This window comes from Phyllosticta citriasiana (assembly GCF_038021145.1).
Source record: "Phyllosticta citriasiana strain CBS 120426 chromosome Unknown IWZ02scaffold_5, whole genome shotgun sequence".
In the NCBI taxonomy this organism is placed as follows: Eukaryota; Fungi; Ascomycota; class Dothideomycetes; order Botryosphaeriales; family Phyllostictaceae; genus Phyllosticta; species Phyllosticta citriasiana.
The window spans coordinates 357,612-385,463 of NW_027117282.1; the positions used below are offsets into that span (position 1 = coordinate 357,612).

The window sequence follows — 27,852 nt, forward strand, 5'->3', positions numbered from 1 at the left end:
AACTCCTGAACAAAGTCTCCCATTTTTTGTCTACTACTGGGCTATCTACATGACAGATCAAAGGGCCGCTCGACCGGCTGCCATTGCGTGCTCCGAACGGAAGCGGCCTGCACTCCGCTCCGCCCAAAAGCCCATCACCACCACGCCAGCCATGATCGAAAAGAAGCCCCTCGACCCCTGCGCTTCCCTGTGCTCGCGAGCAATGACTGCTAGGCCTGAAAGGAACTGCGAAAAGGCAAAAAAAGAAGCGACCGAGTAAAAAAAGACCACCGCTCCTAAAATCAATGCTCATCAAAGCAAAGCCCTATTATGTCTCCCGGACTGCCGTCTACTGGTAGCCCGACGCATTCCCCACCAGCGCCGTGAAATGCACCTCGTCAAAAGGGAAAACTCCACCGCTGATCCCATACTCAATTTCCCTCGTCCTCAGCGGCCACGTTTCTTAGGCAAAACCAAAGTACTCGCTGCCAGCCGTCATTGCCGTGTACACTTGCTGCCTGAGCTGCTCGTAGCTTTCGTACTCAGGCAAGTCTAGCTGGTTGAAGCATGTGTGACTCGACGGCAACCGGTCCTTGGAGCCAAAGTCTCGGTGAATGTTGAACTTGGAGAAGCCATTCATGCCCTCCAACTCCTTGAATCCATTCAAAGGAACCTTGGACGTTCCCGTGACGAATTGCAAAAGCTTGGCCCGCTCTTCCTTGTCAAATGACCGCACTGCGCGCCAGAACCATTGAATCTGCGGAGACGCCGGCGTGTAGTTGTGGTACTCCGTGTTGTTCTTCCAATCATCAACGTCTATCTCTGGCAGGCCAGAAATCAGAAGCTCAAGCTCCTGCTCGTTGAAGATGGAAATGAGCTCAGGCGGCACAATGTCGTGGAAGCCTTTTCGTGGTTAGCAGCTGAACCATACATGGAGTGTCGATGCGAAACTTACCCTTGAGGAACTCTCGGAGTTGCTCCTCCACAGAACCTGTCAACCTGTACTCAACCATCAAGCGCACATACTCGTGCTTGTTCTCCTCTGTGACGGGAATGTTGCGGCCATTCTCAATCAAGTCAACCGTCCTCGTAGTGCCGAATTCTTCAACATCGACCGAGAATGTCTCGGTGATGACGTCGGTAATGTCGTTCTCTAGCATCCAGAGGAGTGACTTGTAGTAATCGAGATCCAGAGTCTCCATGTCCTTGATGCTCACCGGCCGGCCGAGGATGCGCTTGTAAACGGCACGGCTAAAGTGACAATCCAGCACGCGGCCCTCGTAGAGAGCCTTGCCAATGATCCTGCCGATGAATTTGAAGAAGAGCAGATGCTCCTGGTTGATCGAGCTAAGACGGTTCGGGTGGAATGTCGTCCGGTCAGAGGCTACTGGGATGAACAGGGCGTAGTCAGGATTGAACATTTGGCGAGAGAGGACCTGGAACCATTCGCGAGTCACACCACCAGCGTCCACACCCTCTTCTCCATGGAAGCGGATGCTAAGCTTGCCGTACTTCATCTCGTCGCCACTCTTGAAGTAGAGAGATTTGAACGAGTCCAGGAAGACCTGGTCGCGGCGGACGGACAGTTGAAGCGTCGAGTGCGGCTGCCGCAGTTCCGTGCTGCGCGAGTGCAACCGTCGGTTGAAGTAGTTGCGCTTGTTGTCGAACTCGAGCACCTTGGAGTTCTTGACCAGAACAGAGAACGAACCACTCATGAGCTTGGGGTTTTGGCGGACAAGCTCGTTGAGAATCTTGCGATGGTCTTCGGTGAAGTTGAAGAAGAGGTTCTCCATGCGACTTTCCGGCGGCGGAGTGGACATGACAAACTCCTTGCCGTAGTGCTTACTGAGAGGGGCATCCTTGAGTGTGGTGTTCTTGCATACCACCATCAACACTTCAATGAGCGGCAAGAGAATTGTAGCCACACTGAGCATATTGGTGCGCTCGCGAATCAATGTAAGGCACTGGCTGAGTTTCATCCACAACGACGAGAAGGTTGGATTTTCGTACAAGGTGGCAAGGATATCAGCCTTTTGCTCGGCAGGAAGTCCCTCGCCATTGCTGTCGCGGGGCTTGTCAACCGTGTCGGCCTTCTTCGGGTCGAAAAGGTAGTCCAAAGCAGTCAAAATGCGGAGAAGCTTGGTCTGATCAGAGCTTGCCGGCGAGAATTTGGCAAGAGCCATGCCTTGGACGTCAGTGCCAGACTTTGCGTTGGAAATTTGCGAGACCAAATCATCAAGGTCGTTGAGAATAGACTGGGCCAGATCCGAGGCCATCTTGATTAGCTCGTTTCCAAAGGTCTCCTTGGCGCCAGGGATGGCCGAAAGGTTGTTGATGACCGTGAGCGTGTTCTGGTAAGACTTGTGGTTGCATTCGCGAGCAGCCAGGATGTGGACCACCAAGCGGAGGTTGTCTTCGGGAACCTCTGGCGGCACCAGACCACGAGCCTTCTTCTTGTCATCCGGCTGGTCATCCTTCTTTCCCTTGTTCTCAGAAGATTCGGCAGCAGCGGCGGTTTCTTCAACGGCGTTGGTAGAGTCTTGAGGTTGATTTTCGTCGACAGCTGCCCCAGTAGACTGGATTGCATCACCCGAGCTGCCAGCTTGAGCCGTGGTGCTCGCTTCAGTTGGCGCTTGGACCTTATCCTCCTTCTTTTCCTTGTCCTTCTTAAGGAGAACACCCAGAGGGCTCGTGATGTTCATCAACAAGTTTGCCAGCTGTTCCATGACCGGAGCGCTTTCCATGATCAATCGACGATCAAGAAGGCTAAGAAGAGCATTCAGCGGATACTTGTGTGCCTTGGTCTCCTTGGCCTTGCCCTTTCTAAAAGCCTTGGACTTGAAGCCGACAGCGGTCTCATGCTCATACAAGAAGAATGAGCAGATGTGAGGATTGTTATAGACCAGGTAGACAAGAGTGCTGAGGCACTGTTGAACAACCATGATTGGTGACATGTCACCGTGGCTTGACAAAGAGCCGGAAACTTGGCCCGTCAACGAGCGCTTCAGCGGCTGGGGAGTTTTTTGGTTGGATGACTGCGTCGCAGGAGGTTGCTTCGCTCGGAGCGAAAGCTGGGCGAAACTCCTCTCGACGGCGTTAATGTCGGCAGAACCATCCTGCAAAATTGAGAGGAGGATGCTGATGACCTCGGCACGATTGTGGCGGTTTTGGCAGACGTCCTTGAGAATACTGTTCAGCGTCTGGCGCGCAGTGCCTTGCTGAGGAATGAACATGAGCCGAAGCAAAGTCGCAACACCCGCCTTGTCCAGCATCTGGACAATGGGACGAGGTTTAGACTTCTTCTGTTGGTCCTCATCCTGTTGTCCGCCGCCGATGTCCGTCCGCCGGATGGTTCGGTGGCCATGTCTGACATCGCCAATGTGGTTCAGTCGACGGTCACCGCCCAGTCTACGAGCCTCTTCGGCGAGCTCTGGAGGAAGCTCACGCAGAGTCTCGTCATCTTGTTCAAGCAATACAGCTTGTCTCAGACCCGGGTCCATGGATGCGAAGAGAGTTTGAACATCCATGTCGACGCCGGCCGTGGCACCTTGCCGCCGTCCTGCCTCATCATTGGCCTGGCGGCGTCGAGCTTGGTTCTCCTGTGTCAAAAGCTCCTCGCGAATCTCTTCCGGCAGTGCGTCCAAAAATTCGCGGCTGATTTCGGATGGCTCATTTCCTTGCTCACGCTCTTGTTCACGTTGATTTTGGATCTGGGCCATGAGGACCTCCTCCCTGAGATCATCAGGCAAGGCCTCAAGGTATTCGAGGTCAATGCCGAGCTCCGTGATGTCGATATTGCGTCCACGGATGTTGGCAACGACACGGGGCTGGGCTGGTTGTTGCGATGTCTCGACTGCAGCGCTCTCCCCTTCTGCCCTTGGTTGAGTTGTCTCGACGCCCTCCATCGCCTGTTCCTCTCCAGGCTCTTCGGTCTGCTGTTGGGAACGCCGTTCAGCCTCCTCTTCTGCGGCCCGCGCCTCAGCTGCCTCGCGCTCGGCCTGTTCCTTGGCCTCGCGCTCCTCTCGCTCTTTGCGCTCACGCTCCTTTTTCTCTTCGAGCTCCTTCATCAAGCGGGCTTCTTCCTCGGCCTTTGCTTTCCTCTCCTTCTCCTCGCGCTCCTTGGCTGCCTGGATCGCGGGAGGAACGAGCTGCCGCAAAATGGAGTTGAGCACGCGGAGGGATTTTTCAAGGGCATGGCCACCGAACAGAAGCCTGCCCTCCTCCTGCCAACGGGCGCTTGTAGCGGCCGGGATGAATGAAACGGCAAGCATCGGGTCGTCGACGTTGGAGCGGGACTGCGTTTCTTGCGGTCGACGTTCACGGCGAACGTCAAACGGGTTCATGGGAACGAGAGGGTCACCTGGGAATCCTTCGACGGTGACTGTGATGCCATCCTGAGTCATTGTTGCGTGCCCGCCTTGACCCATGAGGGTTAGAAGATTGCTGATGAATGAAACTGGAGCGGTGTCGTTGGGGTGAGGCGGAAGACGCATTGAACGGATGCCATCCATGGCATGGACCCAGTCAGACATTCCACCGCGACGTGAACCTGCCGAGCCATGAGCATTTGAAGGACGAGCTGATCGTTGAAGGAGCGGATTGAGACCGTCGTCAGTCCCACCGCGACCAGTGCTCGAGCGATGTGTTCGGTAGGCTGTCACTTGTTAGCAAGGCTCCGAAACAGATCAAGAGTAACGACTCACCCATCGGACGGTCTAGGCCTGCGGGAGGAATAAAATGGAAGGGATTGACTCCCAAGATGCCGTGTCTGTGGTGATGGTGATGGCGGTGTCCACCAAAGTGAGGGAGCTCAGGCGGAGGGACGATTCCCCAGTCCATGTTGTGCATGCCATCTTCATCCTCTGCTCGACTTAGTAAGCGCTGCAAATACCGCAAATCGCGGGTCAGACTACCTTCTAGACCGGCTTCATAGGCAATCTCATCGTCATCGAAGTCCTCTTCGTCATCTTCTTCATCTGTCAAATTCAGTCAATGGCTATCCGGCATGCAGTTGCAGACACAGTCGACTTACCCTCATCCTCTTGCATGTCGTCGAGATCTTCATCAAGATAGCCTTCCGGTTGCATGCCAATCAGCGGGCCTTGTCCGTCGAGGATTCGGACGAGGTTGTTGATGTCCTCTGGATGTCCATGGTCATCATCGACGTCGTGGTCATCGTAGTCTTCTACCTCGTCGTCTTCGCTCGCCCACTCGTCGTCCTCGTCACCATTAAGGCTATCATTGATGTCGTCCCCTGTGACTTCATCCATGACTTCAATCTCGTCGTCTTCGGGGCCTTCGTCCACGTCCTCGTCGTCTTCGTCCATGTCCGCCGAGTCGTCATCATCTTCCATCATGCCATCTCCTTCTTCGCCTTCAATGACAATTTCCACGTCATCGCCGACGTCGCCAGGGAGGCCTTCGATGTCGCCCATTCCTTCAATCTCCTCGTCCTCGTCGCTGACGACGTCATCTCCGTCGTGGTCCATTTCCTCATCATAATCCATCTCTTCGTCGTACTCGTCGCCGTACAACTCATCGTCTTCCTCCTCGTCCTCTTCATCAGACTCGGTCTCTTCCTCACGAGTAGGGTCCAACATGGCGAGGGTTGAGTTGCGGAATAGGTCAGGAGTCTCTTCCCGATCCACGTCCATATCCGTGACCGACGAGGCCGTTGAAATTTCATCTTCTTCAACGACCTGCCCTGGAGAACCAGAAATGTCACCGTTGAGGCTGAGGTCAATGGCAGTCTGCGTCAACAACTTGATAGGACGGAGAATGTACTTGACGGCGCGCTTGGCGTTGGGGAAGTTCAGGTCAATGTCGGCAATTGCTGTTGTGAGAGCGGTGATGAAGTTCTTCTCGTACATGATCCTGGCAAGTTGCTTTTGCGAAGCCATGACCAGATCCATGCTGAGGCTAGTGGCACCAGCGCCTGGCTTTGCCCAGAGCATGCGATGGAAAAGGTCTGCGAGATTGAGGAGACGCGAATACTTCATGTCAAGCGGCTCATTCGACGCATAAGCATCTTTGAAAGCTTTGAGAGCATTCTCGAGGACAAACTTGCGGACGAACTGCAGCTCGGGCTCTTCTTCATCCTTGGTATCGCGCTTTCCAGAACGGTGTTCGCCTGTCTTTTGGCAAAGAGCCCAAATCATCGTCATCGCCCAGCTTGAGGTTGCTGCCTTCTTCTTGAAAGCCATATCCTCTCCATGCGCAAGCGTGCCGACGGGCACAAGGCATTCGAGCATGTACTTGAGAACAGTTGAGCGGGGCTTTGACGGCGTCGTAGCCTGCGGGTCAGCTTGTCGGGAAAAAGTGACGAATTCGACCTTAGTCTTATTGTACGATGAGAGCAACTCCGTAAGGCACTGCAGGATGAAGCAGCGGTAAATGTAGTGAGGGTTCTGGTCAGCCTTGAAGACGGGTTTGTCGTTCTTTTCCGACTTCTTTGGCTCTTGCGGCGGCGGCGGCGGCGGCGGTAAAGCGCTAGTCAAAGCAGACGAAGTGCTCCCAGGAGTTCCCGGCGTGCCGCGGTCAACGCTCTCAGACATTTCTACATCTGTGCTGACCGAGTTGTCCTTTGCTTCTTGAGAAGGAGGCAACGGCTCTTTGTCGTTGACGTCCTTGTAAGCCAGCAGCTCACAAAGCAAATAGTGGATCACGCCGTCAGGGTTCTCAACGATCGGGGGAACAGCGTCCGCCGATTTAAACTTCTCCGGCTCCTTGGCCTCAGTTTCGGTCGAGGGCTTGACGGTCTCTTCGTCCTTCGGCTCGGCTTGCTCAACATTGGCGCTGGGCTGATCAGGCTCTGTGGACGTCTGGTCGACTGTCGCGCTTTGCGGATCGTCTTCCTTGAGCTGGAGCTGATACGACTCACGAGGCCCTGGCCGCTTGAAATCGACCAATTTTAGCTTCTCGTTTGTGGCCTCTACGAATAAGTCAGGACTTCGCAGAGCATATTGCCACAAATGCCGAAGGTAGTTGTTGACGTCCATCTGGTGAGGCCCAGTACTGTTGCGCGGTCTAGATTCCCTCCCTCGCAAAAGCGCCGTCACCTCAGTACGCATGATTCGTCGAATTGTCTCCTCATCTTCCACGATGTGGCGCAGAATCAGCATGAAAGAACCTTGGAGCTTGTCATTCGTCGCTCCGCTCAGCTGCTTAATCATGACGAAAAGCCGCTGCAGGTTGCGTCTCTCCCCCAGCTTGGCAGCTAGTTGCCGGTTCCTGGTCAAGATAACAAGCACACGCGTGACGGAGAGCGCCAGAGTCTCATCCTTTCCAATCCGAAGGAGGACCTCAATGACCGCATTGAAGAGTTCCTGCTTCTCTTCAAAGGGAATGACTGGTTCCGGAAGCTCGGCAATTGGGCTCTCGTCAGTCCCATCGTCCTTGGGGGGATTCCACTGGATCTGGTGGGGTTGAGCATCCTCTGCAAGTAGTCTCTCGACTATGAGCAGGACGTTGCTGATCCAAGGTGACGTTTCCTCTCCACGCTGCTCAGCAGCTGGCTTGATAAAGCTCAACAGCGACGAGAAGTTGTCCTTGAGATGGGGCAGGGTTGCGCTATAAAAGTCATTTTCCTGGAGGATCAAAGCTAGCAAATGAGCATACGAGGCAACCTTTTTGCCAACCGGCCGAAGATCGCCTGCAGCTTCCAGAGAGACCAATGCGTTGACGATTGTTTCTCCAACCTCACTCCGTTGGGCAGCTGAATCTGGTGCCTTTGCCGCCGCCGCAGAAATGAGATCTGACAAGTCGAAAGTAATGTCGTCATGGACTTCGAGTACCCCGAGAGAGCGGTCAATGATGTCTTCTCGGATTTTGACTCGCTCCTCTTCCAAATCCTCTACTCGGACATACTCCGAGGCTTGGTCCGATGTCTGGTTGCTGCCGAAGGACCAGGAAGAATTTGCTAATGCATATGCAACAAAGCCGCACCGGCTGGCTTCGTCTCGCGCAGGGTCGGCTGTTTGCTCGGCGTCCTGCATGACAACGGATTGGCTGCCTGGCTCTTCTGTGCCGGTGTCTGATTCCGACGCGAGCGAACCCAAGGACTGAGAAATTGCGGACGAGCTGCTGTCAGATTTGACTTCGGACTCGTACGCGGGGATCGGGTTGCGGGTACTTCGTGGGTCGTCGAGCTGAGCATGGACGTACTCCTTGGCAGAGGCAGAGTTATCGTAGCAGCGATAGAGTGCCTCTAGCGCAAGATCCTCGGGCGCTTCACGCTTCAACGACTCCAGATTCTCGGAGCTGCGCGGCTTCCAGGGCTTGTAGACGAATGGTGCGCGTGCAGGAACGGTTTCGGTCCTCTTGTAGGCTTCATTCTCGCCTTCACCTTCCAGAACAGTGCGCAAAATGTTCACAAGAGCCTTGACAATGGATGGAGTGGCTTTGCACATCAACTCGGTGTCCATCCAAAACCGCTCGACCGGCTTGATGACAGCCATTCTAAGCTCGACGAGAAATTGTGCAGGCAGGAAGTTGTCAGGGCGAGCCCGCGTGCGATCTCTCGACATCATGGCATTGGTTTGCGGGGCATCGATGATCGCCTTGTTGTTGACCACGGGCGAATACAAGGTGAGGATAATCTTGATAGCCCCAAGTGCAACATGCAGCTGCTTCTGAACTTCTTCTGAAGACTCCTCGCTGGTGGAAGTTGCTATGATGGCCTTCGCCCGGTCGTAAAAGGCCTCCAGAATTTCATTCAACTTCACAAAGCCGCCCTGGGTCATGAAGCAGTAGAGAATGGTTGTCAGCATGTGGGGCGTGTGGCGATCGCTGCCGGACCCTTCTATCATCAACGGAGAGATTGAGGACAGAATGACGATCCAGTATGCAGAGCGATCTTTGTCGTCAGCTGAGCGCCTGGGGACTTCGTAAGAGAGCTGGTCCATGGCGAGTTTAGCAAGCTGGTGTGCAACGATGATGGCATGCTGCTTCTGCGAAAAGTCTTGGGTTCTTCTGAACAGTAGGCACTTTCCAACGGCTTGGAGGAAGTTGGGAATGTGGATCTGCACCTGACTGAGGAGGAAGCGCAACGCTTGTGTGTTTTTGTATTGGGCACTCGACTTGTCGGGATTTGGCGCGGGCTGGCTTGCGTTTCCCTCGCCGCTGTTGGCGCGACTCAACGGTTGACCCTGGGAGTCTGTCTCCGCGCTCGTCTGATCCGCATTGTTGTCCGATGTGTTTGGTCGAGCGAGCCGCAAAATGTCGTTGGCCTCGTCAATGACAAAGCCGCCGCTCTTGACTCTTGTCGCCTTTTCCCAGTCCGGAGGAATCTCTTTTTGGAGCAGAATTTCTTCCCAGATACATCTGCGATGCAGCCTTCCCAGGCTGTCGATCACCCGAGCGTACATGTCAGCGAGGTTTACTTGACTGAAGATGTTGGGCGTGCCACGGTGATTGTAGATAGATCCTTGGAATGAATATGTCAAGGCATCGCTGAGAGTGATGACGGCAACGAGCGCCTTCGCATATGTGGTTCCCCTCGCTGCGACATCTTTGTGCAAGCTCTGGTCTGCGTTGCCACTGGTGAACACCAGGAGATGGGCAGATTCGGACTCGTCTTGCATCAGAGGCTCCAAGTCTTCACAGGCGCTTTGCAAGCGCTTGAGAAGCGAGGGGACGGCAAGGTGGGGCTTCGTTTCCACCAGCTGTGTGTACAAACGACTCAGGTCTTCGCACGCAACGAAGAATTCGGTGAAGTTGTAAGGGAGGCATGGTAGTGTTGCAAAGTCGATCGCAAACTCCAATCCGCCCTCCTCGATGAATGCTGAGCACAGCCCGTCGTTGACAAAGAAGCCCTCTAGGAACTTGCAGGTGGCAGTGATGAACTCCATTGATGTGGGTCCATCCTTGGGCTCTTCGTTTTCGACTACCTGATCGATGCTCACAGACTCCTCAGCTTGGTCCGTTACGGCTTCAGGAGCATCCGTCATTTCGACATCATTCGAGTCGGTCTTTTCCGCAGCCTCGCGAATCCTCTTGTGCATTGGCCCTTCTTTTCCTTTCAGAGCTTGCTTCCCACCAGCGACAACAATGCGACCGTCAGCAGTATTGAGCCATAGCTTTGCTCCCACTCCTTTCTCAGCAGAACGCAAGAAACAGAGTCTGCCAACGTCGGCGACCATCTTCTTCACAGAGTTGAGAACGGATGCTTTGAGAGATGGATGATGCCGTACAAGCTCATCAAAGGATTGTCCAAGTGTAGATGCTGTTTCACCGTCGACTTCGATGGCTTTGACATGCGCAGGGCTTGTAAAGACATCGAAGAAACTTTCAAGCGCGGTGGACCGCTTGAACAAGTTGAGACCAGCTTCAACCAGACAAATAGCACCAAATGCAGGGGGGACGGCGGATATCGCTTCGGCAACTGGGAGAATTCCTCCTGCCTGCTGCAACTGCGATTTGGCACCCGCATCGGCAAGAGCTTGAGAAGTCGTCGACTCCGAGGAACCTGACTCTGTTGCTTCCTTCTGAGCGTCTCCAGACTCTGATGCTTCTGGGATAGGCTTTTGCGTTACCGTCTCCAGGAATGTTTTGGGCAGGCCGGCCTCGGCGATAATAGAGTAGCTTGTTGGCTCATGGTGGATGAAATTGGACAGAATGTTCACCGCCATGCTCCATACGGTGCTCCCGAAGATCTTGGGCTTGGCAAGTACCGTACGAAGACCATTGAGCAATTGCGGCGAGTCCATCAAGTTGCGGAGCAGACGATCGATCCCACCACCGCCCTGAGTCATCATGTGGCTGATGAACTTGAAAAGCCAGCGAAGGGTTTGTTGAGGGTAGAAACCAATGGCATAGTCGGTGTGCTGTGTCTTGTATTGCGAGGGCATGCCATCATTCTGTTCAACCCTCTCAAGGGCCTTCGCAACTTCATAGCCAGCGAGGTCAGCAATTGCGTCAAGCCCTTTGGCTTGGACAAAGGCTTGGAAAGCATCTCGAATGCTGAAGGCGAAAGTGTCGAAAAAGCTAAGCACTCTCGGAAAGTAGCGCTCAGCCGTGTTCGTGCGGAGCTTCAGCACTTCTACGAAGATATCGAAGAGACCTGCAGCAACCATGCTTTCTCCGACGCGACTCGCTGAGTTAGGGACATTGGTGAGCAGCATGAACAAAGACTCTCGCCACTCGTCGTCCTCCAGTCTGTCGGAAACTTTGTCTTGAGCCAGCTCTGATACAGCCTTGCGAGCCACATAAAATAGAACTCCGTGGTTTACGTTCAGACTAAGAGCCGCTTGAAGATCTTGGGCCTTGCTCTTTTGCTTTGTCAAGGCTTCCAAGGTTTGAAGGGCGACAGTTTGAAGTTCTCTCGAGGCACCGAGCTGCCCTTCGGCGGGTGGATGAATCAACTCCGACAACTGATATGCAATTTGCAAAGGCCGGGGCTCGTCTGCGTCTTGCTGTCCAATTTTCTGGTGAAACGCGGGATCGAAATGGACATAGGCCAGGTTTGCGATGGCCAACAAGCGGACGGCCACAATGTCTTCGCGAGCTTTTCGGTCTGAAACGAGGGCTTTGGCAACACGAAGCCTGTGCAGAAGCTCGTAGCGCGTATCAACTGGGATATCGGACTGGTGAGATTGGATAATGTCATGGACGGGCTTTGACAAGACCTCCTGACTGGGAACCTCGACAAATTTGGGACCGGGCCGTGCAGTATCGATTTGAGGCGTGTTTGGAGTTGCGGGTGGGCGAGGGGACGACTCCTGCTGCCCAACACGAGGTTGCCGGGGTGTTGTTTGAGGTCCAAGATTCGAAGTACGACGGACGGGCGTAGGAGTGCTAGGCCCAGCTGCGACCGTCGCAGCGGGCTCCTGCGGGTTTGACTTGCCAGCGTCGTCCTTTTCACTCGGAAGAGTCTCGTAGTATGTCAAGAAGACAGCGCCCCATTCTTGTTGCAGCGACGGCGAAATCTCTTCATGCTTGACCTTTCCCACAAGGTCTGCCACATGCGCCTTTTCACCCTCTTCGGCAGTGGGAGTGGAGGACTTTTCCTTGGCCTTGCCAGCCACACCCGCAGATGAGGGGCTCTTAGCAAAGGGCAGAGCAATCTTTTGAAGTTTGTCCAAATGAATGTTGTAGAGACTCTGCAGAAGGCCATTTTGGAAATTGGACGCTTGGCCGAGGCGATTCCGAGAAGTATGGTATCTTTGGGCTAGGCGTAGAGTCAGACGCAGGGTATTCCTCAACAGAGACAGGTCGGAAGTGTTGAGCAATTTGCTGAGGTGTTCGCTGCTGGCGTACAAGCTGCGATTGCCACAGTTCTCCAAAAGTAGCTTGGTAAACCTGAGGACATGCTCTATCAGCTCCCTGTCGCCGTCGTTGGCGAAGCCTGCGCTGTCAAGCTCTGCAGCAGTAGCTGAGGAGTCGGTCGTTGACTTGACATCTTCCGAAACTCCTCTCAAGAGAAGCCGCCGCTCGAACGGCTGTGTCTGGGGACCATCTCCTAGTCCATACTCGTTCAAAAATGCCTCCAGTATGGTATCAAAGCGGTTGAGGGTCGGTATCCAATGGTACAGGTCGCCTCTTGGGAAAGGCCATCGGCGGGGAAAAGAGTTCAAGTGAGAGGGGAGCTTGTGTAAGGGAACCGCGAGGCTCTGCTTGATGAAGTCGGAGATGAAAGGAGACTATGAGCTGAGTGTCAGCGCGGACCGAATTTCCAAGTTGAAGTCGGTCATAATTAGGATCACATACCAGGGTCGCGTCATGCTTGGGTGTTGCGACCTTTTTAATCCTCCCCATGATAGAAACCACAACCTGGAAGGTCGACCTTCCCACGCCCAGATGTTACTTTCCAGCTAGAAGCAACTAATTCGCTTGCCCGCCTGTAGAGTGAGTAATCCTTAGGCAGTTGGGTTGTCTCGGCCTTGGCAGTGGACGAAGCGGCGGAGCTTGGACGTGGCGACGGAGGGAGTAGTCGCTTCGACGTGGAGGAGGTGAGGGGCGGACGGAAGAGACGTGTTGGAAGCTGTGTCAAGGTAGAAATGGCCGTTAATGGAGCTGGCCGTTGAGCAACAAGCGCGGGTTTGTCGTGAAAATCGCAAGAGTCGGGAAGTTGGTCGGCAGAGGTCAGACACGGGCTACGACGGACGGGAGGAGAAAGGTGCAGGCACTCCTCCACGGTAATCGTCTCCAACGAGATTCTGGCCAGGCAAACCAATGCAATCTGCAGCTTGTGCGGATGAGAAAGGCGACAAAGGGTGGAGAGAGAGGTTGGGCGAGGTGTTGCGGACGAGGGCTCTTTGCCAACTGCCTGAAGTGCTTGAGCCTTCGATGAGATAGAACCGCGTTCGGGCTCAACCGCGGTTTAGCCGGCGGTGACGCACCCGCACGGCGGCGGCAGCTTGAGGTGAGCTCAACGGTCGCTACAACGCACATGGATGTCCCGTTCTCTGGGACCTAGGACCACTGTCCATCGCATTGATGGCTACATGTTCATATGAAAATGCCACTCGCCACGCTCCTCCCTTTCTACCGACCCTCCGTCTTCTCTGCTCAACCTTGTCGCTGGCCATGCCTCCACTCGCTCGTTCCACTGGCGTTTTCGGGCTCTGCGCGCCCCTCTGCTAGTCTCAGCGTCTCTTCTACCACGAGCAGATCATGTTCAATCATTTCCGCCCAGTTTTGCAAGTCTCCCATTTCATTCAGCTTCTTCACATTCTGGTTGGCAAGCTTCTCCCACTTGGCCGTCTCCTTCGCCAGCGCTGCTGTCTGCTTTGCGATTTCCTTTTCCTGCTTCCCGATTGTGGCTGCATTGGCGTGGATGTCGGCTGCTCGTGTGCGCAGCTCTGTATCCATTGATCCACCGACTGACGAGAGGGAAGCCGTCACGGCAGCTCGGGCTTCGGCTATGCGCTGTTCATTTTCGGTGTGTTTGGCTTGGGATGCGCTTTGAGACGACATTTTGATGCTTCCGAGGTGAAGATGCCATCGAACAAAAGCTTGGTCTTCGTCGATGGCTTTGGGGGCGTTCGCAAATGGTGCAGCTGGGATAGTGTCGCAGGTGAGGATTCCCGAGCCTTTGGATTGTGCCTTTCCAGTCTTTACGCTATACCGAAACCATCTGACCCCTCTGCCCACTGCCCGGGTGCCGTGCGCTGCATAAGCGCATCCTCACCCGCAGTGACACGCTTAGCTGCAGGACAAGTCACAGTCACGTGGTTATCATCGACTCTGACCCCAACAGCATCTAGGCAGAATCAAGGTATTGATGCTCAGTCATCGACATCATGGGCAGCCTGAAGGGAGATGCCGATGCCCTGGACTGCAGGTCAGTTTGGCGGTGCTGAACGAGAGCCAAACGCAACTTGCGAGCAAAAAGACAGACCATCCGGGCCGACCAGACTATCCAAACAAGGATCCAGTATCACAAAATATTGTTGAAGACGAGCTTCGGAGTTGAGAAAGTCTTTGGCGAAATCCAGCATGCAATTGCCGTGATACTGCACTTTTACCCGGGTCAACACTGCACTTTTTCTCTCTTAGCATGACAATTTGCGAGCTCGTCCGCGTGGAAATCTCCATGTCGAAGGAATAGCCGTGTGAACTCTCGTGGCCCGGGCTTTTGCGCGGCGAAACGAGCAATCTGCGACGCACCTCCGCGCTTTTGTTCTTCTGGCCACCAATCCTTTTGTGTGATCTCCGTCACTTGGCTCCACTTCAAATACGAAGCGAGATGACAGTCGTTAGGTCATTGATGACATGGCTCAGATTGCCTCAAACAAGCGGAATAACAGGGCGAACTTCTGATCACACAATCACAGCGGATATCAAAAGACATCATGACGCCTTGAACGGCGACCGGGCCCGAGGAGCATTTCTCCACTAAGTCAGGTCAGACCCAGGAGCTTTCATGTAATGCCGCAGTCGTGCTCAAGGAGCTGTTATTTACTAACTCCGATGCATTCAGAGAGCATTATTTCTCCTGACACCCACTGAGCAGAACTTGTTCTGAATACCGTACGCCGACTTGTAAAATACAACACACAGCCAGCTGCCTAATTTGTCCACCTCCGATGCGGGGCGTTTAGTCCTGCTATAATTCCGAGACTGCATTGCGAAGCGTCTGGAAATAAAATAAGGATGCACAATCCCCGGGGCTTACAGCTGAGCCCCGTCGGCAGCGGTGATTAGGGATCAGGGACTGGGGCTGGTCCCCATAAGGGATATAACTAATAAATTAAGTGATAATAAAGTATTTTACACATCGTGCTCCCTTTATATAGAAATACTCTCTCTCTATATTCAGCCTCTTAGAACTATCTTCTCCCTTAGTAACGGGGAAAAAGTAGGGGTATTTATCTGTATCTATAAAAAACACACTGCCTAATAAAGTATAGGTAGGAGAAACTTATATCCTTCCTAACTTAGTATAAAAATCTAGGCCCTAGGGCTTAGGCTGGCCACCAGCTGATAGCCGGTGACCACCGCGGGGACCATGCTGCGGCTGGCAGCCGAGTGCATCCCTACCTGAAATACGCAAGCAATGGCCCTCGGAGCGTTCGTTACAGGGGCCTGGCGCCTGATGTTATTACTTCCCCAACGCCAGCTCGGGTTTGGAGGTGTTATTTACCCATTCATTGTGCATCACACTGTGCCGGCTCGTTGCGTTTTGAATCGACTTTCCAGTCTCTTATTCGAACTCTTTCTTGTCGCTCTTGTTGGCTTGATACTCTTTGAACAGAACTCAGAATTGAAAAAGGTCGAATTGAGCAGGCTCGAGTACATCACCAAATTTATTCCCAGTCATGAAGTCGTCAGCTCTTCTCGGCCTTGCGGCCACAATATTCGCAACATGTGTGCTGGCAGCGCCGACGGCCAGAGCAGCCACTTCTTACCCGACAACCAATGGATTGAAGTTTACGATTGACGGTACATCGAAATATTTCGCGGGCACCAACAGCTACTGGATTGGATTTTTGACGAAGGATGCCGACGTTGATACCGCCTTAGACCAGATCAAGGCCTCTGGATTGAAGATTCTCCGTGTTTGGGGCTTCAACGACGTGAACACGGAGCCCAATGATGGCACTGTTTGGTTCCAATCATTTGTCAAAGGGAAAGAACCGGTCATCAACACGGGTCCCGACGGCCTGCAGCGCCTGGACTATGTTGTCAAAGCGGCTGAATCGCGAGGAATCAAGCTCATCATCAACTTCGTCAACAACTGGACTGAATATGGTGGAATGGCTGCGTACATGAATTACTACGGTGGCTCCGAGAACCCTGAATGGTACAAAAGCACCCCCATCCAGACGCAGTACAAAAAGTACATCAAGACCGTTGTGTCCCGCTACCGCGACTCAATCACTGTTTTCGCCTGGGAATTGGCGAACGAGCCGCGTTGCAATGGCTGCCAGACGGTCAGTATTCTCAACTTTCCAATTGCCAACGAGGAGCGCTAACTTTTCTTAGTCTGTGATTTACGACTGGGCTTCTTCGACCAGCAAGTACATCAAGCAACTCGACCCCAACCATATGGTCACTCTGGGAGACGAGGGTTTCGGACTCACTGGCGGTGACGGTAGCTACCCGTACACGCATGGCGAGGGTTTGGACTTTGAGAAGAATCTCAAGATTGAAACGCTCGACTTCGGAACTTTGCACCTTTATCCGTCCAGCTGTGAGTATCTGGTTTGAAACTTTGCTTAACACAAGAATTGACAAAGGTTTCAGGGAGTCAACCCAACGAGCCTTTCGGCAGTGAATGGATTCAGGCACACGGCAAGGCCTGTGCTGCCGCCAAAAAGCCATGTCTCCTTGAGGAGTATGGTGTGTCGACAGACAAGTGCAATGTTGAAGGCAAATGGCAGACGGCTGCCTTGGACACTTCCGGCATCGCCGCTGACATGTTCTGGGACTTTGGTACTACCTTGAGCTCTGGAAAGACTTCTGACGACGGCAACACCATCTTCTACAAAACTGCCCAGTGGACCTGCCTGGTCGAGGATCACCAGAAAAAAATTGGTTAGAGACCAGACAGGATATCCGTCATTGATGAAAAGCCGGGATTTCCTACCTGCACCATTACTCTTCATTTGGGAATTCTTTCCGTTCACCAAGTCATCAGCAGCTTTGTGCAGCTCCTAGATTGCGTTCCTGTGAACTAAATGCTCAGTGATTTGTTGAAAAATTCCGCCATGTCCAGCACTTAATTACTTCTTGTGTTCCCGCGGGCGAAGCGACTATCCTTCAACACGCGACAAGCCAGCCAACGCCCATGATCCAAAGGTCCAGGACCAGCAAGCCCTTCAACTCGGCACGCTCCTGATTCTTCCATGGCCGATCTCGAATCACGCACTGGCCTTGGATCCACTGCCAAGCCGTTTCGCCTATACCGACTTCATGCAGCCACTGCGTTACAACACCCTCTAAGCGCTCTACGCCTTCGCTTAAGCTCCTACACGGAGAAATTTGTTTGACTTCTCGTCGGCTATGCCAGAAACAAAGTGTGCCAAGAAGCTTGAAAACAAGCGTAGTCCTGTGTTTGCCCTATTGAATACACAGAGCCACATGAAGGACCGCACAACCGGTAGTGAACGCCGGCTTCGATACCACTATCGGAAGAGAGCGAGAGAACTCCACCGGCCGGAAGAATCATGAGAGCAGATGGCAAAATGGGCGCTGCGCTCATTTTGTCCACGATATAAAATACAGATCTGTCTTGGGAGTTGGTTCTCAGCCTCATCACTTTCAGCGTTTCTCTTCAATTCAGCAACTTGTCGCCGGACGACTGTTCTCGTCACTCACTTTCAGTATTTCGATTCGATATCTTCACCTCTGCAGCGCAGCAGAATGAAGTCGACACTTTTCGCATGCCTCGCGACGGCGTCCCTCGTCTCGGCCCACGCGACGTGGCAAGACCTCTGGATCAACTCCAAGGACCAGGCGGAAACTTGCGTTCGCCTGCCAGTCAGCAACAGCCCAGTCCAAGATGTCACGAGTAATGATATGAGATGCAATGCTGGAACCAGCGCTGTGGAGAGCACTTGCTCGGTGACCGGTACGTGAACAGAACCCCTTGGGAGAAAATTGCGCCTTTGGTTTTGAGTGGAGTTCAATGATGGTATCTTCATTCTTGAATCAGGAATAACTAGTGTGTTTTCATACAGCTGGCGATACTCTCACTGTGGAAATGCACCAACAGGATGGAGATAGGTCTTGTTCCACGGATGCCATTGGCGGTAATCACTATGGTCCGGTTTTGGTAAGTGGCAGCAGGTAGAGTTACTTAAAAACGTTTACTCACCAGATTTAGATTTACATGTCTAAGGTCGATGATGCCACGACTGCCGATGGCTCGGGTGACTGGTTCAAGGTCGCGCAGGACACATACAATGGCACGACAGAAGGATGGGGCACTGAGATTTTGAACGCTAATTGCGGAAAGAGGACATTTACTGGTATTACATGGTCCCGGACAAAATTAATTGAGACAATGCTAATTACGTCCACCCATAGTCCCATCCACTCTCGCGGCCGGTGATTACCTGGTCCGCTCCGAAGCCATTGCCCTTCACTCTGCGGGTTCCGAAGGCGGTAAGCGATACTGAAACCCCTGACCCCTTATTACCCCTGACCCTGTCCACCCTCAACTTGATGTATTCGCTGCTCTGACAAGAATCATTCACAGGTGCGCAATTCTACATGTCCTGCTACCAGGTCAAGGTGACGGGTGGCGGCTCCGCTACCCCGACTGGTGTCAAGTTCCCAGGAGCCTACAAGGCCAGCGACCCCGGCATTCTCATCAACATCTACTCGACGCCCTTGACCTACACTGCCCCTGGTCCGGACATCTGGAGCGGTGCTGCTGCTGCTGACGGAGCCTCGTCTGCCGCGGCTGCAACCTCGACTGCGGCCAGCGCCGCTGCGACCACTGCGGCCGCTTCCTCCGCTTCTGCCACTCCGGTGGCTGCCGCATCATCGACTGCCGCGCAAGCATCCTCCGCGCAGGCGTCAGTCGCCCAAGCAAACTCCACTCCCGGCTACAAAGCTTGCCGTCGTCGCCGTCACCGCAACTTGCAGTAAAGGACATGGTGGTCGATTGGCCTGGGTGGGGGCAAACTTTGCCAGAATACGGTTATTTGACTTCTTGTGTTTCAAAATTTGGCACCACATGATGGGCGAGCGAAGCAATGAAAACGGCGCCTTGAACGCCATGATGGACCTTTCAGGCTCAATTAAGCCGTTCGAAGCGGGCATATTTAGCATTCAATGAAGTGTGCAAGTTCGTCCCGGAATTAGAAGAAGAATTGCGATGCGATACCTGCCGGCTCCGGGCCGTCTTTTAAGACAGGAGCGCAGGGTTTCTTTCAATGACGATGACCGTTGGCCTTTTATGATATTTTTTTAGGACGTGGAGAAATCAGAGTTTGAACTAGTGCGCGGACACTACCGGTCAATTACACGTGGGTGTACTGAGCACACGCTCACTCAATCTTCTCGATGACGCGATTTGCTTGCTCTCAGACGCGAATTTGGCTGCGATGACGCTCTGAGATCGATCACGGCATATCTCACAGATCTAGTCGGATATCGCTTTGCATTGGGGGCGACGTCCTGACGAACCGCTCCGATGACGACGAAGCTTCCAAGCATTACGGCGGCTGAGCAGAGACTGTAGTCAGCTAAAGAAAAAAGAACCAGCAGTTGCATTTGTCGGATAGTTTTCGCAAATATGCTTTTGAATCCGAAGTTTGGGCATGCGGACAGCACGGCCGAGGCGTGGTGTTTTACTGGCTCGATGACTCGCACCGGCAGCGAGAGCGAGGATGGCGAGTCAACGTACCTGGTCATCCGCTGGAATCCGCCAAAACGCCTAGGGCCCTGCGGACGACCGGTTGCTGAAACGCTTGGGAAGGCTTGCCGGCAGCGATCTTTGTGCGTGCGTGCGTGGGTACAATTGGCAATGTGTCCAAAGGTACGCCATTCGTGCAGTAGCGTCGCAACAACAGCATCTCTCCATCGAAATGCAGGAGTGAGGCTGCCGTCTGTAGCGCAATTGGCAATGCCGGATCATGGCTATTACTGGCTGCTGTGCCCTTTTAGACGTTCGTCAGAAGTGCGGGAAGGGCGATTACACCTCCTCATGCCAGGGCTCTGACGATCTGATATTTGCACAACTCAATCGCCCATCGTGCGATTGATACCAGAGTCTCGAACACGCGTTGCGAAGTGCGGGGCTAGACGAGTGGCGCCCCGGTGCTTATGGAAGATGGTTAGCTGAGCTGCAGGTATGCAACAGCCCTATCGCAGTAATATCAATGGGCAAGTACCGTCATCGTCGAAAAGCTGCTGATGGGGGTAGTTCAACACCTTGACCATCAAATAGCTGGTGTATGCGGTCCAGGTTTCCCAACCCCAAAACGGAATAAGGACTGCGCGGTCGATACGAAGAGGTGCGCCGGCCGCTGACCTTCCATGTCGCGTTAGTAGGGGTGTTAGGTTTACGGCGCAGTGCTCCAACCCCGAGCACAACAGGCTCATGCCTGTTTGACTCGTCCCGCACAGCCGCTGCGCCGGTTCCTACCACCAGAGACATTCTGAGCTGCTATTAGTAGGATCCGTGTGCCAGAGTTTGATACGTTCGTGGTGTGTTTCGTCGCTCGTCGATTGTCCCATAGTGCGAATTTGACGGCCTTCCTCGCGCAAAGATGAGTTCCGACTACTCTTCGGCAAACGCGACTTCCTACAACGCCCAATATGATCCTTCTCGGCCGGTTACGATGTGGCGGAGTCGTCTGGAATTGGGCGTAGTCTGTACATGCAACGCACTGAGCTGTATGAAACCCTCGATAGTCGAAATCCTGAATCGAATACAGCGTCTGACACACTGCTCTAGTTTTGATAATGTCGGCTCGATTATACACGCAACGGCGAAGATTTGGGCGATTCCGCAAAGCAGAAATCTGGACACTAGCAGCGACAGTGAGTCGAAGTAATCTGCGTGCTCATCATGACGGCTGAAGGGCTCTCAGATAATTCTGGTTTTCCCCTTCTGGACAAGCCAGATCATGACGAATCACTTCGGAGGCGGAAAGCACATATGGAGCATTCCTCCAGAAGACACTGTTCCATTCTGGAAGGTGAGTTGCCTTCTATTCTCGGCTTGATGTTGAGAATCGAAAGTGCTGACTTGAATTCAGTGGGAAGCTGGTTGGGCAGGGCATTACATTGTCGTATCAATGGTGAAGGTGTCGATGTGCTACGGGTTTTTGGAAATGCGTACGACGAAGCTTGGTGGAAAGAGTTTGACAAAGTCTTGCTGACAATCATCAATCACAGTTCCGGAGCCATTCCGAGGAATTCGAACGGCTATCCATATTCTCGCGGCGATTATAGTAATGTTGGGACTTGCAGAAAGCCTTGTCTGGGTCTTCCAGTGTACTCCGTTCATGGCCAATTTCGACTACGACGTCCAGCCGGTTCACTGCGCCAATATCGATAATGCAAGATACAGTAAGAAGACGCGCCTCTTGTTCGGAAGGGAGCTGAAACCTGCGTTCTAGGTTGGGCCGGGTTGAGTATCGCGATCGACATGGCTCTTGTTTATATTCCGATTTCCATCTTGCGGCGGACTCGACTCAAAGACTACGAGCGACGAATTCTCTGCATGGTCTTTGGCGCATCTCTTGTGGGGACCGTGACGACGTACGTGTATGATTTCTCTGTGAGTTGCGAGGTTGACAAATTTGCAGGGGTGCCGGAGTCTACGGTATCTGGAAGGCCCGCGTGCAGGAAAAGAGAGACATGGCGTGGTCCGAAGTGGTGTTTGTCATGTTCAACTCGATTGAAATCCTCATGTACACCATTGGTGGGTCCATCGTCGTTCTTTCGCGGTACTTCATAGCACAGGCAGCGAAGCATGCCAGTACAGATGAGGAGGACTTCACGCCTTCCGGTTCGTGGACCCTCTTCGATCAAATTTCTCCCCAATTGAGGAGTAAGAAGGATACCACCACATCAACGGTCACCGTCAAAGACGACCAGCAGTCGTTTGATAACTACAGCATGAATGCCACGACAACTCTCTCTCCTAGGTTGAACTTGTCTCCCGACGGCTTCGACCCTCTGCGACCGCTGCCTCCGCCAGACAATGACGATATGGCGACGATGCGCGATCCTAAGAGCAGCAGGTGGAATACTTGGGAAAAACGCACTGTGTATCAGCGCTCCAGCAGCCCTGCGTCAAAATACTTCAAGAGTATTGGAATCTTACCCGACACAAATACTCCGCCGCACACGCCCCGCATACGGCTTCCTTCATGGGCACTTGCCGAGCCCAGCGTTCAGCCCATGCTACGACCTCCGCGACCCCGAAGCCAACGGACTCAGTCTTCTGGTGCAATCAGTCTGGACAACATGGAACTGGGAGATCTCGAATCGATAACGCCGCCAAGCCCATTGAAAGACCCTCCCGGACTCTTTAGGCCTGATTCTCGGGAGACGGGAAGCAGCCGCGGCGGAGTCGGTCGCGCTCTCTGAGGATCATTGGAAGCTAGATCATTGGTTCCGCATTATCCGCCAACGACAGCTGAGGCTGTCAGGAACACGGATGATGTGATTGGCCGATCACAGGTTTTGGGCGAACAAAGTGGACATCAAGGCGAACAACGTGCTCAGCCTCATCCAGGAGACGTAGACAGTCTGGATTTCGACGGTCGCTATGGTAGTTTTGAAAAAGAACTTTTGGGTGAAAAGCGACCTCAGGCCTCCGTTCCTCTCTCCAAGTCGCCCAAAGACCGATACGACCAGAAGCCGTGACTTGGAGACGATTGAGAAACAATGGCCCCCAACATAGCCGACGTCTGGTGGAGCATCGTCATTTCCGCTCGGATTCATGGTATGGAGCATCTTCTGTAATTGGTTGTAATTTGGCGATTCTGGGATGCTTTTCCCTTGGTCGTGTTTCTTCTACGATATACCCCGTTGAATCAGTATTTCATTGGCGGAAGCTCAAAACGCTTTTGGCTAAGCACTGGATGTGTCTTGTTAGCATGAGCGCGCTTCTCTCCGCACTCGCAACCTGGTAATGCTCAGTAGTTTCTGCTTGAAATGGCCACGTGAAACAGCCGGTACTTTTGAGCTATCAGGCTTGATGCAAAATATAGGTATGGCTACATGAAGCGTACGATTCAGGCTTGCGGATTGTGTAGGCCAAGCAGTGACGCGAGAGGTTCGAGAAAGCTGCCGGTGACGGTCTTGGACAGCTAGCTATGGCGTATGGGAATGCTCCTTTGGCCTGGCTGTGGTAGTGGATGACTGCTATAGTGCTTTGATGACGCATGCTGTCCTGTAGAGGCAATGTCGGAGCGTGAGTCGTCGTAATGATAGCCGTTGAGGTGGTCAGTTGGGGAGAGTGGAGGTCGGGATGTGGAGCTGCTGCTGCTAGAGCTAACCCCGTAGAGGCGTCGCTAAGCTAAGCGAACCGCCGACTCCAAATTTCCTGCCCTCGCTTTCACTCGTCCACAACCTTACCTTGCCCATCAACTAGGACTGCCATGATCCGCCTCTTCCTTATCCGCCACGGCGAGACTGTCGATAACGTGGCTCAGGTCTAGTCAGTATCCCTCTGCCCTGTATTTCTCGCAGACGCGCTAACCCGCATAGCGCAGGCAGAAGGGATTCTGACTTGACCAACCATGGATTCCATCAAGGCGCTCGACTTGGCCAATGGTTTGCAGATCGCAGCGTCAAATTCACCCACATCTTCTCATCTACCTTGAAGCGCGCCCAGAAGACCGCCCAGCTCATCGCAGACGCCCAGAAGTCTCCCCACCCATCCACCACGGACGTGACAAAGGTCGAAGTAACGTGCTTGGGTCTTCTTCAAGAACAAGATTACGGCTCCTACGAAGGCCAGCCTTTCTCTGCACGATTTTCGGACCGTCAAGCTGGTCACGGATTGCACCCGACATCTGGTTCAGAACACACAAGCTTCATGGACGTCGAGTCGAAGGAATCCATGGCGCAACGAGTGGATGACTTCATCAGCGACTACTTGGTCGGCTTGTTCACAATTGCCGAAGCTGGCGAAGAGCTCGTCGTTGCCATCGTCGCGCATGGCATCCTCCTCTCTGTTCTGTGGAAAAGGTTTCTGCAGCGGCTCGACCGAAGCAGCGTGAGCCTAGCACCTGATCTGCAGGGCCTGAAAGCATCTATAAGCCTGGAGCACCTTGGCGCATTCAATAATACTGGATTCCTGGAGCTGGCCATGAGAATGAACCCGAAGCCCACGCCGTTGAACGAGACTACCACAGAGCGTACACCGGTTGAGCAGAACTCAAGTGCCACCAGACTGTCGACGGACGGGCCACTCCCTGCCGGAAAAGATGACGAAACGCCTGCACAAGAGCCTCACAATTCAGATTGCTCTGAGAGCAAGCACGCGACGTCGCCAGAGATTGCGGGCGCTCTACCTTCGTGCCCAATGTTGCGCGGTTGGACCACCGAGATTCGAGCAATCAATTGCAAAGATCATCTCAATGGTTTGAAGCGAACTGGCCGAGGAGTCGGCAGCGCCAGGCATGATGAGACGCAGAAGACGATGGATTCTTTTTTCAAGCGCCAGAAACGTGGTTGATTTGACCCCACCTGCTAATCATTCAGTCGCTTTAGGATTGGCCAGTCGCCACGTCCTTACTCATGTGAAGTAAGTCCTTGCATTTCATTTCAAGCCTTCTCCCCTTAATGATGATAAACCAATAATTCACAGACCTGTTCTGAATCCCCATGTGGTCTCATTATTGTTCCAACTGCTGTCTGATGCTTCTCCCCTCCACTGAAATTCAATCACCAACCTGGTCAATGGCAAGACTGACTAGCGTTCAGGCTTCCTGAACTCTACGCGCGGTGGTGCTGAGGCGACTAGACATGGCAGGTCAGTGTCGCACCATCATTGTCAGCCTCCAGACGACCGGCAAACAGCCATGAAGATGGACACGGTGCGTTGGCTCCTGCTTGGCCTGTAGCTATCCTGGGAATCAATGACGCCGCCACACATGCCGCCGAATATAACACGGTCTGTGGCTGGCCAAGACGTCAGTTGAGAGGCGCAACGACGGTTCGGTACGGCACGGATGCAGGGGTCCCGCCATCCGCAATGCACGCCCGGTCTACATGCTGCACTGACCACGCAGCCTCGAAAATGACGACTTGGAGTAGATTTAGCATAGTTTTGTTCCTAATTAAATACAGGTTCGCTGAACGGCAAAGACTGAGTTCGCGATGTTTTTCTCAGCTAACCTGATTTTGCTATGTCAGAGGTTGGTGTTGTAAATAGACAGTTACTTGGCCGTTGCCGTCCCGTCCAGCCTCTTCACGACCTCGTCTGCCAGCCTCTCTCATCGCCACCATGTTTCCACCGACGCTCAAAAACATGACAAGCACCAGCGCTGCCCTCTACACTCGACCCACTCCGTAAGTGCACCTGAGTTGTTTCGAAACCAATATTCGCTTTCCTCGCTATTTTCCCTCGTTCTTATCCACAAACCTGGACCACCGATTTCCGCTCGGTCATCCTATGAAACATCAAAAATAATAGGTAATTCACCAGGCATGACCTTCGACGCATAATTCATAATCCCGTGGTCGTAACTGGCGTTTCCTACAGTACGTGTTTAGCTGCAATCACTTCACGCGCCACCCAAAAGAGACGGGTTCGTGGCTTCGAAAATGGCAGCTTACGGTTGTTAGTTCGCTCTTAAAAAGTGTACCGACGGCAGTAGCAGCTCCACCTGAAAATAAGCAAATATTTCCAGATTTTCCTCTCAGTAAACCACCAGACGGAGAAGGTGAACTTGAGAAAGCCCCAGGTAGAAAAGCAAAGAACTTGATTTTGGAGCTCCTTTGACCATGTCACAGGTGACAAGACGCAAATATCGGGACCTACTGCGAGTGCTGCAAGACCTCCTGTTTCGACAGCAATAGGGCCTACTCCTGCTCCCGAGACGACGCCCGTGGAAATGGCAACACCAGGAACACTAAATGCGCTCTCGGTCTTGCTCTCTGCCCTCAACCAAGTCACGGTCAACTACCAAACGTACTTCACGGAGAGCCCCACGGCCGCCAGCGGACTAGCCACGGCGGCGGCGACGACGGTGACCGTGTCCGAGTTTCCCACGTCGAGCTTCGAGTCGGTCGTCAACAGCATCATCTCCAGCGCTCTGAGCTCCGTCCCCGTCGTCCCATCTCTGCCAGCATCATCGCCCTCCTTCTCCGTCGTCGTGAACACGGCGCTCACCAGTCCAACGCTCTCGGCCACGCAACCGCCGGCAACGGTCCCTCAATCGACGAACCCGCTAACAGTGCCGTCGCCCCCGTCCTCAAGTCTGCCCCCGTCAAGCGCTCTGCCGCCCCCCGCAACGTCTGTTCCTCGGACGACACTGTCAACCGTCGCGGCGCCATCGTCATCAGCTCCCATTCTGCCACCAACTACGTCGGAATTCAGCACGCCGCCGACTTCCCTCCGCCCTTCGTCTCCCAGCCTTCCAACCACTTCTGCCCCGCCTACCACGCCGCCCATCATGCCCACCACCACCACCACCACCACCCCTCCGCTGACGCCGTCTTCAACAACGATACCGCCGTCGCTTACGTCGTCTTCCGCGCCGCCGACAACGCCGTCAACATCGTCTACTTTCTCAACCGAAACCACCAGCAGCACTCTGACAACCAGGAAATCCTCATCAACCACGTTGTCGTCGTCAGAACCTTCATCATCGGAGGCCGCAACATCAACGACGACCCAACGCCCGAGCGAAACGCGCGCGCCGCCCGTCCCCGTCGCTGGCGCCCCGGCCGCTCTCGTATCCCCCGCGCTGCTGCTGTGGTGCGGCGTGGCAGCTGCGGCGGCGGTGGTGTCTGTGGGCGTGTGATGAGACGCCGACGACGGTGGTGGTGGCGGGTTTCCTTTCACGGGCGGGGCGTCGTTTTCGATTTTTCCTAGCTGGCTGGCTTCGGTCGGGTGTGTTTGTGGATAGACGGATGGGGGTAGGCTTGCGGGCGGTTGGGTTGGGTTGGCTGCATTGAAGCGCTACGGTTGCGATGAGATGAGATGAGATGAGTGACGTTTAGACATGCCTTGATGTCGTTTTTGTCTGTTTGGCATAGACAGGGTGGATTCGGGTTGGGTTTGCACTAATGAGCTGCTGGGTTTGTTTGGTCATTGGATGATTGCATGGTGGTTTGGTGGTCTTTGAGATGACTTGAGTAGAGCTTCGGATAAGGGGGCAAGAGGGCTGTGGTGCACGCGACACAACACAACGGAGCAAGAAGTCTCAGATTATTCTGGATCCATTCCAGCAAACTCGACTCCCTCGCAAGTCAAGAGTCAAGAGATGGAGGTCAAAACAAGGACCGTTTGTTGACAAGAGCGTGACGCGTTCAAGAACCATTCGACCGACTTACTAATTCCTTTTCTTGCCCATCTGCTTGCGAGAGAGGCGGTCCTGGTCGTGGTCCTGGTTGTGTGTGCCACAAGCTTTTGAGCCCAGTATTACGCTCGCTGGTCGTATGGTACCTTTCTTGGAAATATTTCGGCAAGACGCGCTTTTGATGGAGGACTCTAATTCTTGGATAGACTGTTCATACATTCGTTCCGCTTCTTTGTTCATGAATTTCAGACCAAGTCTTACCTCGATGTTCACATTAACTATTTGATCTTACCTTGTGGTGAAACAAGCTCTAGATTGATAGGAGCAGCAAAGTTGGCTAATTTGATTCTGGCATGTATGTTGAGTCACAGTTCTCTTTTAAGCTTTATTTCACTACACGCTCAAAATTCATGCTAGATTGCCTCCATCTTCTAGGCTCAACCTTAAGGGTATTTCTGAGAACAAATGTCGTTGGGACAACTGAATCACC

The 27,852-nt window shown here is 53.5% G+C and overlaps 7 protein-coding genes across 7 annotated transcripts; 5 read left to right on the forward strand and 2 right to left on the reverse strand.

Moving 5' to 3' along the window:
- Positions 1-350: 350 nt before the first annotated feature.
- IWZ02DRAFT_222260 (E3 ubiquitin-protein ligase HUWE1) lies at positions 351-13,080 on the reverse strand. The gene is made up of 6 exons (XM_066762840.1): positions 12,685-13,080; positions 5,012-12,617; positions 4,893-4,955; positions 4,683-4,841; positions 935-4,633; positions 351-882 (listed from the first exon to the last, which is right to left on the reverse strand). Exons 1-6 carry the CDS (start codon positions 12,730-12,732, stop codon positions 443-445), a joined length of 12,015 nt encoding a protein of 4,004 aa, XP_066623584.1. The 5' UTR covers positions 12,733-13,080; the 3' UTR covers positions 351-442.
- A 153-nt stretch (positions 13,081-13,233) lies between these two features.
- Positions 13,234-14,062, reverse strand: IWZ02DRAFT_448010 (uncharacterized protein). The gene has a single exon (XM_066767317.1). The coding sequence runs from the start codon at positions 13,891-13,893 to the stop codon at positions 13,486-13,488; it is 408 nt and encodes a 135-aa protein (XP_066623585.1). The 5' UTR covers positions 13,894-14,062; the 3' UTR covers positions 13,234-13,485.
- Positions 14,063-15,506: 1,444 nt separating this feature from the next.
- On the forward strand, positions 15,507-17,130 carry IWZ02DRAFT_399737 (mannan endo-1,4-beta-mannosidase A). The gene is made up of 3 exons (XM_066765615.1): positions 15,507-16,352; positions 16,405-16,612; positions 16,666-17,130. Exons 1-3 carry the CDS (start codon positions 15,738-15,740, stop codon positions 16,959-16,961), a joined length of 1,119 nt encoding a protein of 372 aa, XP_066623586.1. The 5' UTR covers positions 15,507-15,737; the 3' UTR covers positions 16,962-17,130.
- Positions 17,131-17,784: 654 nt separating this feature from the next.
- IWZ02DRAFT_375353 (glycoside hydrolase family 61 protein) lies at positions 17,785-19,017 on the forward strand (the record flags this gene model as incomplete). The annotated part of the gene is made up of 5 exons (XM_066764817.1): positions 17,785-17,992; positions 18,102-18,196; positions 18,248-18,392; positions 18,451-18,528; positions 18,623-19,017. The coding sequence occupies 5 exons, from the start codon at positions 17,785-17,787 to the stop codon at positions 19,015-19,017; spliced, it is 921 nt and encodes a 306-aa protein (XP_066623587.1).
- Positions 19,018-20,426: 1,409 nt separating this feature from the next.
- Positions 20,427-22,121, forward strand: IWZ02DRAFT_222356 (uncharacterized protein). Its single transcript, XM_066762841.1, has 8 exons — positions 20,427-20,769; positions 20,831-20,916; positions 20,967-21,074; positions 21,135-21,213; positions 21,274-21,447; positions 21,498-21,639; positions 21,687-21,889; positions 21,940-22,121. Exons 1-8 carry the CDS (start codon positions 20,643-20,645, stop codon positions 21,987-21,989), a joined length of 969 nt encoding a protein of 322 aa, XP_066623588.1. The 5' UTR covers positions 20,427-20,642; the 3' UTR covers positions 21,990-22,121.
- Positions 22,122-23,451: 1,330 nt separating this feature from the next.
- IWZ02DRAFT_474565 (histidine phosphatase superfamily) lies at positions 23,452-24,571 on the forward strand (the record flags this gene model as incomplete). The annotated part of the gene is made up of 2 exons (XM_066768999.1): positions 23,452-23,548; positions 23,599-24,571. The coding sequence occupies exons 1-2, from the start codon at positions 23,490-23,492 to the stop codon at positions 24,569-24,571; spliced, it is 1,032 nt and encodes a 343-aa protein (XP_066623589.1). The 5' UTR covers positions 23,452-23,489.
- Positions 24,572-25,453: 882 nt separating this feature from the next.
- Positions 25,454-27,130, forward strand: IWZ02DRAFT_222399 (uncharacterized protein). Its single transcript, XM_066762842.1, has 2 exons — positions 25,454-25,802; positions 25,852-27,130. Exon 2 carries the CDS (start codon positions 25,953-25,955, stop codon positions 26,862-26,864), a length of 912 nt encoding a protein of 303 aa, XP_066623590.1. The 5' UTR covers positions 25,454-25,802; positions 25,852-25,952; the 3' UTR covers positions 26,865-27,130.
- Positions 27,131-27,852: the final 722 nt, after the last annotated feature.